The sequence below is a fragment of the Channa argus genome, chromosome 10, assembly GCF_033026475.1.
Source record: "Channa argus isolate prfri chromosome 10, Channa argus male v1.0, whole genome shotgun sequence".
NCBI classification, from domain to species: Eukaryota; Metazoa; Chordata; class Actinopteri; order Anabantiformes; family Channidae; genus Channa; species Channa argus.
This window is the reverse complement of record NC_090206.1, coordinates 14,611,591-14,629,332: the sequence shown is the minus strand read 5'-3', so window position 1 is coordinate 14,629,332 and position 17,742 is coordinate 14,611,591. Positions and strand designations below refer to the sequence as shown.

The 17,742-nt window shown below is 37.7% G+C and overlaps 1 protein-coding gene across 2 annotated transcripts; it reads right to left on the bottom strand.

The window, feature by feature from the left end:
* Positions 1–1,768: 1,768 nt before the first annotated feature.
* On the bottom strand, positions 1,769–15,954 carry ssrp1a (structure specific recognition protein 1a). Of its 2 annotated transcripts, none has more exons than XM_067518829.1 (18): positions 15,806–15,954; positions 14,846–14,925; positions 13,866–14,051; positions 11,185–11,290; positions 10,853–11,046; positions 10,668–10,768; positions 10,409–10,538; positions 10,208–10,311; positions 9,814–9,942; positions 9,504–9,725; positions 7,408–7,480; positions 5,214–5,346; positions 5,075–5,120; positions 4,672–4,804; positions 4,357–4,524; positions 4,064–4,161; positions 3,699–3,954; positions 1,769–2,274 (listed from the first exon to the last, which is right to left on the bottom strand). In XM_067518829.1, exons 2-17 carry the CDS (start codon positions 14,897–14,899, stop codon positions 3,720–3,722), a joined length of 2,112 nt encoding a protein of 703 aa, XP_067374930.1. In that variant the 5' UTR covers positions 14,900–14,925; positions 15,806–15,954; the 3' UTR covers positions 1,769–2,274; positions 3,699–3,719. The 2 variants fall into 2 exon arrangements, with proteins under 2 accessions (XP_067374930.1, XP_067374929.1); XM_067518828.1 differs by having other exon boundaries at positions 3,780–3,954; positions 15,806–15,953.
* Positions 15,955–17,742: the final 1,788 nt, after the last annotated feature.

The window sequence follows — 17,742 nt, the reverse complement described above, 5'->3', positions numbered from 1 at the left end:
ATAAAGCACAATTGCGATAGAGAAGAGCTAAATACAATGTAATATTAAAATATATATACAAATATGAACCTGTTAGAAAAGTTAGAAAAAAGTTTTAAAAAATGATATAAATATCAATTGTAGGTGTAGATGTTTAAGAGATTGTTCTGACTGATTAACAGTTGTGATAGGTGTTGTGTGGTAAGAAACTTTTGTTGCCTCTGTTCACCTTTAATCTGGGTTTGGATTATGACCAAAAAACTGCAGAATGAGCCTTTAGCTCAAAGCACAGGTTTACATATTTGCACACCTCACAGAGTCTCTGCCAACTCTCAGATTATCCACGGTTTTTCATGGTAAAATGTAAAAGAGGGTACAGAGAGAAATTGAGATATTTGACTCCGCTGGAGACCTGTTATCTTAAAGCAAAAGTCTGCTCAAATATCTCTCTCTTAGAATGTCTTGTACAGCAGCAGGAAGTAGCCCCTCATCAAAATTCTGCCCAAGAGAATGTGAACCACAAGTCTGGGAGCTCTTAAAAACCACCCTCTTCTAATATAGCAGTCTTTGTAGAAAGCACTGTGTACAAACAACCACAGATTAAAAACCACCATCTTTCTAACATTCACCAATGGTATTCTGTAACTTGTCCTGATAACACACTCACAAACCACCCTGCCTAGTTAAATTTGCCTAATGTAGAAAACCAACAATGGACAGGAAACCCGCAAGGATTTACAGGAAGAATGGATGAAGTGGATGAATTGTAATTCCCAAATAAAAATACATTGGTCATATTCGACCAAGGGTATTTATATATATATATATATATATATATATATATATATATATATATATATATATATAAAAACACACAACCCCAATTTCAGAAAAGATGGGAGGATGTGTAAACATGTAAAACAGAATGCTACGATTTGCAAACATTATCAACCCATATCTTATTCAAAATAGAACATAAAACATATATCAGATGTTGAAACTGAGACATTTGACCATTTCACGAAAAATATTAGCTCATTTTGGATTTGATGCCAGCTATACATCTCAAAAAAGGCTGAAGGTTTCTTCTTTGCATGATACAGCTTTAACTAACATTTATGGATTGCATAGTGAACTGTGTTCACAGACAGTGATTTCTGGAAGCATTCCTGAGCCCAAAGCAGTGGAGCCTGGAGCCCGAAGATCAAGCGCATCCATTTTTGACCTTCGGCCTTGTCCCTTGCACACAGAAATTCGTCCTGATTCTATATACCGTATATGGTGGGATCTTCAACCTTTACAGTCTTTAGTTTTTTTTATATCCAGTCACTGACCTGTTGCCAGTGGCCTAATTAGTTGTCAAATGCTCCACCGTTTGTTTTTGATTTGAGACAATTACTTTTCTAACCTTTTGTTACACAACTTCCAATTTATTTATAAATGTTTTTCTGCCATCAAATTCAAAATAAGCTAATATTTCCCATGAAATTATTTTCAACATCTGATATGTTATGTTTTATTGCCTATAAATGAAATGGGTTGATGAAATTTGCAAACCATTGCATTCCGTTTTTAATAAACATTTAGTTTTATGTAGACAGCTAGAGAGAGAGCGCGCAAGAGAGAATTAAATCAAATAGCTAAAGGCGAATCACAATTAAAGGATAATCCTTTACCTGCTACAGTCAGTAAAATAACATTTGCAAAACAAACAGAATGCAAACTTTGAGTCATTGGAGTTAAAGCTGCCGTTTTCCAACATGATTCAAAATGTTAACAAGACACAAGATCTATTAAAAACGATTCATTTATTATTTTAGCTTGAAAACATGATGCAGCAAAACAAAGACACTTACTGTAACTGCTGATTTTAAACGCTCTTTACAGGACAACAAAATGACTTTGCATCTCCCCACATTAATAAACTAATAACTCCCACAATACTCAGTGCTACTGTATAAAGCTACAAATATGGGTGAGATGGAAACAAAAACTTGACAAATCAGTATACTGAAATTTCAGTGTGCCGTCAGTAGGAAATATGAAATATCAACAGTACATGAGGTTTCAGATTCTACCACAAATGTTTGTAAAAGAAAAAACAAACCAGAACTAACCCCCCCCCCACAAAAAAAACAAAACAACAACAACTCTGTTGATTTGTCCACTGGTGTAATATCCACAGAGTATAAATTCTTGGTCCTTGGTCTGGAGTCAAAAAGTTTGCATTTAATCAGACTCTTCCTCTGAGCTGGCGGGTGTGGATGCAGCCTCTTCCTCCTCCTCATCTGATTCCTGGTTAAATAAACATAAGGAAGGGGATCACAGTTTGTGTGTAATTTGTGATAAAACAAGTAGAATTAGACAAATCCATTTTATCAAAACATAACTTAAACTTTGGTTAACTTTGTATTCACCGGGCTTCAGAAGTTCTGCCTTTTGCATCTCTAGGCAACGAGTACCTAAACAAAAAGCTGGAAGGCTGAAGAAAGAGCTTACAATCTGGCTGGCAACTACAGGAGGAAATCATTTTTGATTTCCCACTTAGTCTATAAAATTGAACTCCTGCCTATGAACTCAAATATGTTTACATAATGTTAAAAGCCTACACATTTTTAAATACGTCTCCCAAACAGAAACATCAATATAGGACTCCAAAAGTCAACATCTGTCTGATTACGGCAGTGTGCCACACAAATCGACCCACTAGGAAATCAGTACATAGCACTGTCTCTAAGATATACACATACACAGCGATTGCCTCATGGATCTTATATTCTGTGCTTTCCTTTCTCCCTGCCTTTACAATGGTGCAATTATTTCTACTTTTAACCTTTTTTATTTAATTTAAAGCATTTTTATTTATGTATGTGGCTCCCATGGAAAGTAGAAGTAAAAGTAGAGTTTTTTTGCAGTCTAACTATTCCTGTCCTTACTTGGGAAGGAGCAAGTATATAGTACTGTCCACTATTAATTCCAGTCATAAAGAATTATAGGGTACCTGCAAGTGAAATTAAAACTGACAAGCAACAGCATATACACTGCTACTTCAGCTCGGCCTAAAAACATTTGTCATTTGTATGTATGACTCCTGCATTGTTCACAACAATCTCTACCTGTTGTTACCAGTAGAAACAGCTCAGTATAAAGTCCATGTAAAACTAAAGTAAAAACATGAGATTTTCACACCACAGGAAAATGTATAAATTGTGTATCTTAAATAATGTATATTAATACCAAACCAGTTATATCTGAACAGTTGAAAAAGTCGCCAAATACATAAAAAAAGGTTTCAAAATCATGTAAACATAAGCAGTACTGAATTACTGGCGGTGTCGGGTGAAGTGAGAGAGGGTACTCACATCAAACATGGTTTGATCCACATCCATAAAACAAATAAAAAATGTTGGATAAACAACGATATTAGATATCAGCAATCTACTGTAGTTATCTTACCAAGCAAGTTACATCCCAAGTACTTTTAAGGTTAGATTTTTGGTAATTTTTCACCATTTAAAGTCTCACTGGGATTTATTTTGCAATATTACATTAATTACAGAAATGTTCATTTCAGCAACCACATTTTAACATGTATAATGTATTTAGAAACAAATCAGTGATGTGTACAGGAACTGCGAAAAAGAGCCCAATAAACTAATGAACACATTCCTAGGAAACAGACAACAGTGATCTAATGTGGTGATTAAAAAAAGACATACAAACGCAATCTGTTAAAGAAATCAGATGATGGATCCTGCTGTAGCCTGTGTGATAATGGCATCTATCTCATCTGGCTTTACCTTCTTCCTCTTGGACTTCCTCTTGTGGTCAGAGTCTGAGGAACTCTCCTCACTGGTCTCGATGAACTCTCGACTTTTGAAGCTGTCATTGCCTCCTCCCCGCTCTCTCTCTTTGTCTACTACGGCAGACTTTCGGTTCTTCTCATCCTTTTTACCCCCAGACTTTTTACTCTCCCTAGTAAATTGAAAAGTTGTTGTAATTATGACTTGAATCAAGAAATCAATCAAATAAATAAATAATTTCAATAAATGAATAAGGGGGGTTGGTATGTAGAGACACATACTTCTTGGAACTAGAGGCAGATCCTCCGCCACTCTCTTTGTACTCTTGCTTTGCTTTGTCATACTGCCTCTTAGCCTCTCCCGCCTTTGTTTCCCACTCCTGATGTTAACAGAGAAACATGAAAGTGTTAACAGAACAATAAGTCAAACATTATAGGAGAAATGAAAAATTGTTATTTTGTTTAGGTTTGTTAAAATACTGCTCTGCATGGATCAAATTCAATGTGGGACAGAAGAAATGACAGTGCTATTGTATGCTCTGTAACACTATTACTTCCTTGCTCTACTGCCTCACCTCTTTCTCATCTTTGCTCAGTTGTCTCCACATCTCTCCGGCCTTCTTTGAGATTTCTGTGATGGAAATGCCCGGGTTCTCTGACTTGATTCGCTCACGACTGGAGTTCAACCACAGCATGTAGGCACTCATCGGCCTCTTGGGACCACCGGCATCCTTCTGCTTCTTCTATTCACAAGAAAGGATATATTACATAATACTTTTATATTTTATGTACTGCTTGTCTGTTCACAGTACCAGGGTGGCTTGCAGGTAAAGACTAAACACTTCAATGTCTCACTCAACTTCTCCCCCCTGTTCCAACTACTGTCTCACCTCTTTTCTTGGTTTCCTCTCTTTTTTCTCCTTGACCACTTTGGCTTTCTTGGCCTTCTTCTTCTTTGCACTTTCATCTTCACTTTCATCCCCTTCCTCACTGCTGTCACTGGCTGAGGCATTGCTGTCATACCTGATTGTATGAAAGGCAAAAACAGAACAATATTGTAAAGTGCTTTGGATAAAAGCTCTATAGTTAATGATGAAGGAAACAGGACACTTTCAATAGACATCAAAGATGCACACTTTGTTTTAGTGACAATATGTTTATTTCCATTATTGGAACTGCAGGTTTAATATCATTGTAGGAATATTTTGTGAAAATTATGTTAATACTTTAAGATAAATTTTATCGTCCAGTACTAATAATAATAATTACAAATAAACAGTAATTTTAACTTACTCTTCAGCAATGTCATCGTCTTCCTCTCCAGGATTAAATGACTCATCTAAACAGTGAATGAAACAGAAAAGCCACCAATCAAACCTATTGATGTTCTATAATCAACGCGTACCTCTGTCAAAAGGAGGCTGTAACTCACCACTTCCGCTGTCTGATTCGTCACTGTCATTGCCCTCCTCTCTGATCTTGCCCTCAGCCTTCATCCTTTCCAGGTAGGCATCGTGTTGGTCATCATCTGAGTCACTGTACTCATCAATTTTACCCTTCATGCCCTAAAAGTAAACTACAAAGTCAAAAACATCCAACCACCCCTTTACAGGCTTGGCTGCAGCAAAGCTCATGTCAGTTAATCAGTAAAACAAACAAAAAAACAATCAGGGAATGTTTTAATAATAAATTAACTCTTTTGGTCTTTCACATGTCACAAAATATTGAAAATCACTTTTTAAGAACTGATGGTCAAACTCCATTACTTAAGTTAAGTGATAAAGAATGTATTTGTTATAGTTAATAATTTTCTATACCAAACTCAGTGATCACAACAAGGAGTCAGATAAATTCTTTGTTGATTACTCTTTAGCCCCGTTCACAAATGCACTGGAATTCCAACATTCTTCTGACTTTGTCTGGAGGGGGTGTATGTGAGAACACAAATGTCAGAGTGATGACAATGACTGTGTTTACATGCACTTAAGTAACTGGAAATTAGCGTTCACACAAAATTGGGGAATGGCATTTAGATGCACTTAAGAAACCTGGTTACTGGAAATCCACTTATACATGCAGGGAGACACAATAAAACGGAGAAACATGCAACTGATCCTAAACAGGAACTGCCTGAATTTTAAAAATCCGTTTGTGAAGAGAATTATTTAGACGTCTAAATTATCTTATGGACTACAGGCAGACTTTGGCTTAAAATATGAGGCAGAATCACTCCTTTAATGATCTCTCCAATAATTCAGGTTTTCACTCAGCAGCGTGTTCCTTTCTGCAGCCTTTTGTTACTTGTCTTGTTTACTTGACACTTATCATTAGTGGGCAGATGCCACCTCATTTTTAAGACAAAGTCTCCCTAAAGTCCAACAGATATAACACAAAGGGCCTTGCAGAAGTCTAAAGAAACATTCCTATGCTGATTTTCTAAAAGTCAGATAGTTCCCTTTGCAGATCAGCTGCGTCTCCCCTTTTTTCCCTGCTCTCTCCTTTGCACCGTCACTCTGCAGTGATATGAATACACACAATTAAAGAAAGAAAGAAAAGTAATTTTCTCTCACTATACAGTTAAAATATGCGTGCCAAGCTTTCAAAATAAGTCAATGGTTCGAGAAAACATAAGGTTACTTCTCTGCTGCACGTGTATGTGGACCTCCAGTAACCAGGTTTCTGAAGTGCATGAAAAAACGTTCCTCAGTTACTAAGGAAAGCTGATCTCTTTGAGTACACTGGTTACTGAAGTGGCTGTAAACACAGTTTTTGATCTCATCTTCATCCAGTTTAGTGCAACATATTCCACTTCAAAAAAAATTGAAGTAGTAAAATCTAACAAGGACTTGATCAGACAGTAATTCTAAAAACCAAAACCTAAATATTTCCTCATCCTCTACCAGATTCTTTCCCATCCCCATGGATTATTATTTCCATCTGTACCATAAAGGGAGGTGCTCATTAAAATACCATCAGGAATTAGAGAATAGACACATTCATTTTCACCGATCTGCTCCGCTGTCCCCTGTCATCATGGTAGATGACCAGTAAAACAAAGCTGGTGCTTTAACTATGTTGTAAGATTAATCAGAAACTGGCATACATCAACAGACAGCATTACAAGTACCTGCCTGAATTAGGCATTGGTAATGGTGACAGCTGTGTCAAGAGTTAAATCACACCAAAAGCCCCTGGGCCACACATTAGTCAGCACAATGCAAACCAACAAGCACACAAGTTAGAATTATACAGTCCTTTATCCCCACAGCCCATGATTAGTCATAAATCAATCCAATATAACAGGTTCAACACCAATCGCATTGATAAACAAAACCAAGAGCACTGGACACATTCATCTCTCTCTCTCTCTCTCTCTCGCACACACATACACACACAAACGCACACACACACATACGTAAGCAGCACGCCATGCAACCGGAAATCCACACTGATCAGAGTGTCTAATATACGTGTTACGCCCATGACCATACCCACCTTCTTCTACAGGGTACAAGGACAGACACACAGGAGAAGGGCGACAAGCATCAATATCTCTAATAGAGTAAGTCTGACACACTGGTGTAATATAGCTTTGTGACATGTTTAAAACGGAAAAAAAGGGTTACCTCTTTGAATCCTCTGTTCTTGATGTTGAGCTTCTTGGCATTTACAAAGTCAAACAGTTTGCCATACTCTTCTCTAAAGTAAGAAGAAAGAAACGTTTATTTTAGATGAAATGTATTATATAGTTTGAAGGCTGGATGAAATACTGCAACTATCTAAATGAATGCAACTTCAGCTGTTTTTAAAAGTTCCTTTTTTAATGTTTGTAAAAATAATTTCAATATGCGAACAATATTATGGTCTGCAGTGTTTTTTTGTTTGTGGCACTGTGGCAAGAGGATGATGGAGGTTTTGCGCACACACGCAAATATTTTGTTATTTGTTTCTCAAGCAGCACATTTAGTTGGTAAATTCCATGTAAGAGTCAAGAAACAAGAAACCGTAGCACAAGTGACGCCATCTTAACGCATCTTATTCTGAAGGACCTTAAATGCCCGGCTGCATATGACAGACTACTTTTATATTGATTTTAGCTCAGCTGCACAGTCTTCTTTGTAAGCTAGCCCAGACAAAGGTAAATCCCTTATTTAATTAGGTGTCATTATTCTTTTCTGTCTGTCGGACCACAGCAGGTGAAATGTAACACTGCTCTATCAGATTTAGTAGTATGCAGTACTGGCGCCCCCCAGGGGTGTCAGTTGGCCATTTTTGGTCACCTTTTACACTAATGACTGTGTCAGCTTTGAGCCTAATCAATATATATATAGGGAAATTTTTGGATGATACCATTTTAGTCTGTAACATACATACATACATACATACATACATACATACATAAACCCATAAACCCATTAACTTCCGTTAAAGGGAGTTTTTCCTCTCCACTGTTGCCTATGGCTTGCTCCAGGGGGAATTGTTGGGTTCTCTTTATATATCTTTATAATCTTGACTTTATTCTGTAAAGTGCCCTGAGATGACTTTGTTGTGAATTGGCGCTATATAAATAAAGTTGAATTGAATTGAATTGAATAAATAAATAAATAAATTCTTACTCCAACACATAATAGGCTGCTGTAGAAAACCTTGTGGCCTGGTGTGGTGCGTGCACAGTATGAATTACAAATTTATGAATTAAATGGAATGCATTAAGCATTTCTAGTTATGCATTATCTATGTTATATATTGAATGTATTTGTAGGCTGGCTTCTGTCCACCTATTATTTTACATGTTATGCAACATTCCCTTAGTCCAATCCAATGGAGATAGACAAAGTGACTGACTTTGTAGGTCTCACAGAGGGACCTCAATTAAAGCCCTCTGGGATGTTCCCCTTCTAACTGGCTTTTAATAGTGATTGCATATACAACATAATACTCCTACCAATCAAGATTCTATCAATTATTATTAGCAATTAAATATTGCTTATCAAAAAATGAAAATAAGTTCAGTCTATTTTTATTTAAAACTTTGTTTCAAATATGAGACCAACAAATTGGATTTTCATATTCATATTCAAACTTAGGCATCCTATCAGTGTAATTTACTTTCACTTCTCCATGTCACTCTACCGCTGCCCTCACTCTCACTAAGCTGGGGAGGAGGGTGTGTTTAAGGATATTAAAAGACAAATTATACAGCCTTTAGTAAGTCACCAACATCTATCTATGTGTAATGGCTGGTTCTCATTCTTTACATAAAAGTGTGAGTGGAGTAGATGCAGGACAGGTGTTGAAATTTGGGCATAACATCAACAGCTCTCTGATCCCTTTGTACCTAGCTGCGAGATTTTAATAACAAGTGGATCGGCTGTGAATGTAACATCACTATGTTTAAAATAATTTTTTGCCTCTCATGTAGGCAAGTTGCCATGCCTGTACTATTGTAGGTGAAACACTGGTCTGATCTGAGTGGTAGCAGCAAAGCTAAACTAAAGTAAGAAAACTGGTACAAACACGTACAAAGTAGCTAGGATGTTATGAAGTAGATAACATGCATGCACTCATCACAAGCCTGCATTGTATTTTAAATAATCTATACAGGAATGTAAAAAACCCTTTATGAACAATGTAAAAGTCATCTCAATGTGCACAAAGATTAATTTTATCGAATATAAAAGAGAAATTATAGATATTCCTGAGTTGGCATTTGTGTCCTCACCTCTCAATGCTGCTGAAAGTGTACTGATTTCCCTGCTTGGTCTCAATCTCAAAGTCAAAGGAACGTGTTGTGGTGGTGCCTCGTGCAAAGTTAACGCAGGAGATCTCTTCGAAACGCAGATGCACAGGTGGTTTATGTACGTAGATAAAGCCTCTCTCTAGTGGGTAGAGAAGGCCTGAAGATGCTTTGTAAGAGCAGGTGATGCACTGAGCTCCAGAGTGACTGTGAAAGAAATAAAAATGTTTAACTGGATTTACTTTGCTATTGTCTATAAGAAAATATATTTTGAATATGCACATGAGGTGCGTACCCTTGGAAGTTTCCAGGCACAGTGATCTTGCGATTGACCAGGGCCTTCATCACCCTGCTGACCATCTCATAAAGTGATCCTGACATGTTCTTACTGAGTTTACCCTCAAAACGGCGCTCAACATCCTCCCTTTTAGACAAACAGAAGAAAGGAGACGGTAACCATTTTAAAAACTAATAATTATAAGCAACAAAACAGAAATAACTGCTGGGAATGTTGCAACAGAAACAGAACAGAAAGTTCCTGCTCCTTTGCCTCCCCCTAGTGGATAGTGGATAGTGGATACATTATTTTGCTGAATACACAAATTGTTTTATCACAGTGTATAAGAAATTCAGAAATCTCTACAACTCCTTTGCTGCTACATACAGCCAGTGTTCTATTACATACTCACTCGCTCATGTTGAGTGTAAGGTTGATATCCTCTTCTTTAGAGAAGAGCAGAATAAGGAAGTGGTAACGTGTTTGACCCTGTTTGATAGGAGGATCCAGACTAATCTACAAAGACAAAAATAAAGAAAATAAAGTGAAAACTCAAGCTTACAAATTTCCGTATGTTTCACATGAATGCTGTCCAAACAAAAAGTCTACTTACCACAAAGAACATCTGCCTTTGATCCTTGTGTGGCAGCAGGAATAGACGAAGGACAGTGGTGTAGGGAATCTTGTAATCAAAGGTCTTACCATGAAGGTGAAGAAAGGTTGGATAGATACGAATGTCATATCTGAGGGAAGAAAAACAAACTGTTTAAACAGCACTGTTGCTGAGGAAACAGAGAACCAAAACTGTCATTAGTGCACATCAGTGTTTACACAGATTAAATGATTGAGTGTTTAATTTGTTGATGCGCTACCTTCCTCTGGGTGTAAGACATTGTAGCTCTTTAAAGATACACACAGCATCTCCCGTGGCCTGGATCACATCAGCCTTTGACAAGACATTCTGAGCAAATGCCTGGAGGAAAGCACACACTTTAAGCACTGTTATCAATAGAGAACTGCACCTTATGGAGCAGTAATAAAAGTATTCTTTTCTTACCTCCACAGGGTCTTGTCTTTCATCAGCCTGGCTGGGTGGTACATAGAACCGGACCTCCATGAGCGAGACTTCGGCATCATCATTCTGGTGAAACTCCAGAGTGACTTCATTCTTCCCCGTGGCACATTGGGACACGTTGGACAGCGGGACCTCGAACGCTGTATTGTCATTGACGTCAAACAATAACAGAGGCCCTGTTATGGAAAAAAGGGGAGTGAAGAAAAAAAAAAGATCAGAATGATGTCAAGACTTTGTATATTCTCTGAATACAAAATTTCGTCTTGTTTCCACAACAATGGCGAAAACTCTTTGATTGTGTTGTGTATTTTTACCAGAGAACTTGGCTGTTCCCCAGTTCCAGCCCTTCACACACATGTCCTTCTCTGTCAGTTCCACCTTGTAGTTTGCCTTAAAAAACTCTGAGATCTTCTCAAAGTCCTGGGGGTTAAGCGTAAGAAAGAAGACATGAGGTACATCAAAATGCAATATTGACCAGAACAGAAGGCGTGAAAAGAACAGCGAGGACAGAAAAAAAAAAAAAAAAAAGACAGACAAACAAAAAACAAAAGGCTCGAAGTTAGCAAGGCTGTAAACACACTGGCACTCCTTTGGTCGCAGCTTAGCAAAACTCCCCCCAAAAGGACAAGTAGTTGGGGGATAATTAATCAAAGTGCAATTATAACTGCGCCCACTGCTTAGGCCTCCTGGGAACACTGGATGTAATCCATCCACCCTCTCTGTTCTCCTCCCCTCAAAACCACCACTGACAATCAGCCTGTTTATTTATCCTGCAGGCCCGATTACAACTGGAACGGTCCCACACTCACACACATGCACGCACAGTGACAAACACATGGTCAATCTCACACACACACACACCTTAATGACTGCTGTGTGTCGATGTGCATGTGCGCACGCAGGGTGGAAAATGAGACACTCTGGGAAACAGAGTTTACACACCTGGATATCTGCCTGTCTATAAGGTTATTACAGCCAATCAGAGCCCAGAGAGTCTGTGTGTGTGGATCTTTGAAAGAGACCAAGTTCTCAGTATGTCTGATAGCCAGGATTAAGGCCTTTTTTCGATGTGAACAGATGTGTGAATGTATAAAAATCAGACTCTGTGGAGTCTGATGAAGTGGCTGAATCTGTGTGGGTCCTCATAAGTGCCGCTGTTAAGCTTTCTTCCACTCTTTATTATAATTTTGGCAGATTTGCTGTTGCTCTACTCCTTTAATCATAAACACAGAACCCCCCACAGACATACACACTTAAAAAACAAAACAAAACAAAACTTTATTACTCAACAAGACCACCCGTTTGTTTTTATTACACATTTTTTTAAAATCCTTTTCCCCAAGAAACTTCATCCACTTATTAGTGGATGAACACACTCATTTGATCAACTGCAGTACAGAGATAAACAGGTCTAACTATTGTTTAAAAAGTTCTATACTAGTGTCAATATATAATACTTAAGTTTTGACACTTTGCCTACAAAACATTTTTTCTTTGTTATGCCAAACTACTGAAATTATAAATATAAAAACAATCATTTCAATAAAACGGGCAAGTTTACTGGCTTTAAATCACAAACCATTGACAAAGAATAACTGAATAAGATTATGAATCTATCCATTTCAATCAAGGTTTACATTCATTTCTCCCATTAACCAGAAACATGTTGAGATTTTATTCCCAGCCCAGTGTAATTTATTATTCTATTGGAAAGATGAATACAGCTAATTTACTTCTTGATTATTTGTCATTGTTGGGAGCATTAAATCTCAGAAAATAATTTAACATCTAAAACACAAGAGATAAACAGCATAAACCTGGACAAACATTGTGTGATGACAGGTGACTTATCAAAGTAGCTGTTATTAAGACTAAAAACAATCGGGTAATTGTTTCAGCAGTTCATTTAATACCATTCATGTGTAAACATTTCAGTCTGATGTTTGATGCTAAGCCCCATTGTCAAAATACAACCACGACACAGCTGGTTAGGTTTATTGACACTTACTCAATGTTAATGAATATGTCTTAGGCCAATTACAATGTGATCATGTAAAGAAGCTGTTCCTTAAGATTACAATTACAGGTTTGCTGCATAACACAGATGTCAGATTCACACCATACTCAGCGACAGATGCATCAAAGCATCTACTCAGTCTGCCAGCAGTTAAACCTTCAGCCAACTTGCGATTACCGAAACTGGCTGTGGGATAATAAACAATGACATCACAGCTTGTGCTCCGGGACAAGAGGATTTCCAAAAAAAAAAAAAGAAAAAGTTGATTAGCCCCAGGAGAAATCACCTCTCAAAAACACAGACTCCAGGTTCAACACAGTCTGCCATCCTAGTCTTACATGTATGCAGACATTCCCCATACTCACAAAAAAAAATAGAAGTGATAAATAAAAACATGACCACAACTTTTCTTTTCTGTCTTCTGGGTCAATTTTTTCAGTGGATTGATATAAACACTGATGCTATAAGCCGGTGATTACAGTGTTTATGGAACACACATGTTAGTGCTGGTTTCCCTCATTAATCCCATTAGGAGCTTCAGGGAGAAGAACCGACTCATACACATACTTCTGATAACACACACACTCATTCACTCAAGATGGTAGCATTTTTCCATGGAATAGTCACATACAGGATGGAAGTTATTTATCTGTGGTTCCCTTACTAGTGTTACATCCTTTGTCATAAACACAGTGCCTAAAAGACCAGCAGCGTCAGCCTATACTATTCCACTGCTGCCTTGTTCTCCTCTGAGTAAGGTAACAATTATTTCCCAGAAAGAGAAAACAGAATCAGGGAGAAAGATTCTGAGCATTTTAAAGTATTATGAAAGGAAAAACATGAAAAGCATAACAAAAACATCTTGAAAGACTGATCAGTCCTTTTCAAAACCACTTCTAAAACCACTGCTATTCTGCACAGAGATAACAAGAAAATGTACATGTGTATGATCTGTCCTGTGTGCGAGAACAAACTCACCGTATCTCTAAAGCCATCATATTTGTAGACATGGCCTGTGCTGGTGCCCAGTTTGATGCCATGACCCAAACACACTCGTCTCCACTGAGCCAAGTTGAGCTCGCTAGCTGGAATGCTGTCCACCTTCCCGGTTTTGCTGCTCTTATAAACCACATTTTGTTTGCTGAAACGCAGCCGCCCATCATTCTACACCCACAAAGACAAAGGAAAATGCAATTAAAACAAATGCAGAGGTTTTATAAAATTTGGGGATTTAAAAGTCGAAGCAAGGTTTTGCTTTACAGAGCCATCTAATAGAAAAAAATTAATCAGGCAAAAGATAAAAACTTAGCCCATTCTCAGGGTAAATTTGTTGTTTAGGTTGTTTTAAGCAGAAATGCCAAAGATTCAGTGGTTGTTTTTTTTTTATACGATTAAAAAAAATGTTGTTGGGTTTAAGACTGCTGATCAAATAAATATGGTTGATTAAATATGGGGTATTTTATTGTTACAAATCCTAATGTTCACTACTATTCAAGAATACGATTTTTACCTGCTCAAATACTGGGAGCAAAATGATTACTAGGTTCGTATCATGGGTTCGTATTTTACTAGGGGTGGGCAGATGGTTCCTAATGGGCTGTTGTGTACCAATAACAATTCTTGTTTTAAGAACCAATACTAGCATCAGCAGTTTAAACAAAAATAGATGTATCACATTAGATCATATGCTGGGGACATGAACACTTCTGTTAGTGACACATCTCTGCTGATGTGTGACTGTAGTGCAACGATGATCTCTCCAGTTCAGTTAATTCACTTACAGCCATCCATTGACTTACCAGTGTTATAATATAAAAAATAACATTACACTTTTTTGGCAGATTTAGTGGTAATTAGGATGCACTTAGTAAAGTAAAAAATCTTTTTATTATGTATAGAAGCATACTTCATTATAACTCATATAATTTGAATTAGATAAGGCCAATTAGGATACTGACCCAGCAGCCTTTAACCTCCTGATAAATCTCATTGAACTCTAGAGTGTCTCCCATCTCAGCTACAGGCGATGACTGATGCTCTAAGGAAACACAAAGGCAAAACAAAACAAAAGTGATACAACCAAACGTCCAGTCAATTAATATTTATTCATTTGTAAGAGTGGGGGAAGAAAAAAAACAAAACAATACTCTTACATGAGTTTCTATGTCACCGTTAGGAGTCTTACGTAACAGTTATGTTAAGAAAAAGCTTTTGGCAGAAATTAAAGCTACACTGTGTGAAGCCAAAATCTGATGGAAACACGATGCCATGAGTCGTGGTCAGAGACCCCACCACGGACTCAGACTTTAGACTACAGAAAAACTACAATCATGTGATGTTGTAAAGTGAAAACAATGTTGCATTTGTTCTTCGTTTTCTTTGTGTTCAGCTTTTTGACTGATATTAGCCAGAGTTTCACGTTTACAGCTAGTAGACCCGTGAGCTGGCTAATGTGAACAGTCAAGGCTGCAGTTAGCAGTTAAACCAACAGCGAACGTTTTTACTCATTATTTCAAACGTTTTCTTCTCACAAGAAAAATACATATTAAGTTCCAATGTTTATGGTTACTAAATAGCATCCATTTTGCTAACGATAGCTAAGCTAGCGATAAATAGAAGCACATAGGGTAGGTTACTTTTATGTCACATTACTGCACTGGCCGACAATGTTCCGTATAAAACACGAAATCCGCTATATCGCCGCCCTGTAGAAACACACTGTATATCAAATCCAACGCTTCCGTAAAGCTAGGCCGGTGTACACATATTAAATGGTGTTCAGAATTTATTACAAGGTTTTTGACAAAAAACAACTAATATTACCCTAATACGCGACATACACTCACGCTGCACTGACAAACATTTCTACCTAGTTTTAAATATGCACCAAAAACTAGTTCGTGAACTTCATGTCTTACTGTGAATGTGATGAACAGCTTCGCCCGTTTCCCGCGTGTAGCATCGGAGGCTAGCGCTACGTCACAGGAAAAAGCCAGATGATGTCTGTATTTACTTCCGGTTTGATGAGGTTATTTATGTTGATCACTTAAACATGTGTTGGAAAATTTTGTTAAAAAACATCGGTTTAAGTAGCAGCTAAACGACCGAGCTGCTCGTACCAACTTCAGTCTGACAAAAAGTTGTTACTGAGTCTGTTAGGGGCCAAGCAGCTTGCAGTTGCCGAAATTTACCACTAGGTGACACTCAACACATCTAACAAATGTGTTACCAGGTTTTTCTATTGTATTCCTTTTCATGTCAAAATTATTAAACTGAATCAAACCCAGAGTACTTTAATAATAAAAGTGACGGGTATGGCCTGTATAAATAGTAACAAAGTTTAAACTGACAGCCCATTTAGATTTTGAAGTTTTATGATAGAGAGCAGACCTAATTAGATTGTAGAAATATCTTGGATCAAATAAAACTTATCATGTCCACAAGCCTGGAAGAAAAATAAAATATTTGGCAGATCCCAACGTTGTGCAGCATTTGGAGGTTTTCTACGTTGTGTTAAATTTGCTTGGTAACGATTTAATTAATCACCCAAAATTAAGAAAATTGCAACATATAAAAGAATAGACTCAAATTATTGTTTAAAAACGTGGTATTGGCGACACCATGACCCACTTCTAAATTAGGCTTTAAAATAAATAAGGAAACAGTTAAAGCCCTTATCATGTTGGTTAATGACCGTAACGCTTTAGTACCTGTGGCAAATTTAATCATCAATTACATTTCAATAAACCAGTAAACTTGAAGCTTTTGGAGCCCCCGGGGCTGGTGATCTAGCTTAGGTACACTTTCAGTCCATATGATTTATCCATTTATCTATTTATTTAGCCATTCTGATTTCAGTGGGCCCACAAACAGAGCCATCTAATAGAAAGCCTCACAGATTTGGGATACCTGAGTGATTACTTTACTGCCCCGACAAACTACAGGAAGTGAGAGCGGGTGTTTTTTCCTTCAAGTTGGATGCAGGACAAATAGTACAACAGCAGTGATGCGCGCCACAGTGTGGGCTGCTTTTGGTATGCTGACTGACAGCTGGAGGTGAGAGAAGAAGATCACCGTAATCCGTCCGTCAATAAAAAGTAAAGCCTGAGGAATGAACGGAGAAGAGAGAAAGGCCGTGGAGCAGGCAAACACTTGTCTTCACTCTTTGATTTTCCTAGAAAAAGAAAAACAGCCCGATTTCCCCTTTTAGGGACTCAGTCCTTGTTGGCCCATTGATAACTTGATCGCAGTTTACGGCAGGCCTCTCAATTCATAGGCCTAGAAATTATTGTAATATTCCAGTCTGCAACCCTCACATTATAGACAATGGAATATTATCTTGTTTGAATAATCTATTTTACCACCACGTGACATTTTAAAGTTCTATTTCTGTGTTAGAGGATGAAATAAGATAATTCTCTAAATTATTTTTCACAAGGCCTTATTTTGCGCCACGAAGGCGGGGGAAGACAATACCTTTATTCAGAGCGAATTCTTTTATTTATAGGCCCAGGTTAGGCCTGTGTATCAAGTATCCGAATTGTTAGTAGGATAGTTTTAGGAAAATTAGTTTATATACTTAAAAAAAAATCTGAAACTCGGACAGAAAGACTCCAGGAGAACATAAAATCCTAGTTTCGTGGATGATTTGAGGGTCGCGGCGATTCGCTGATCCAGCCGGACTCGCACCTTATTAAAGGAAAGGAGATTAAAGATCAAACGGCTAAAGTCAGGTTGTGTTCAAGAGGATGACGAGTAGAGAGAGATGACACGAGTTGTGACAAGTCCCGTGGTTGAGCGGCTCTGTCAAGTAAAGCTGTGATGCGTCAACCCGGTGAATCACCAGGACTGAGGA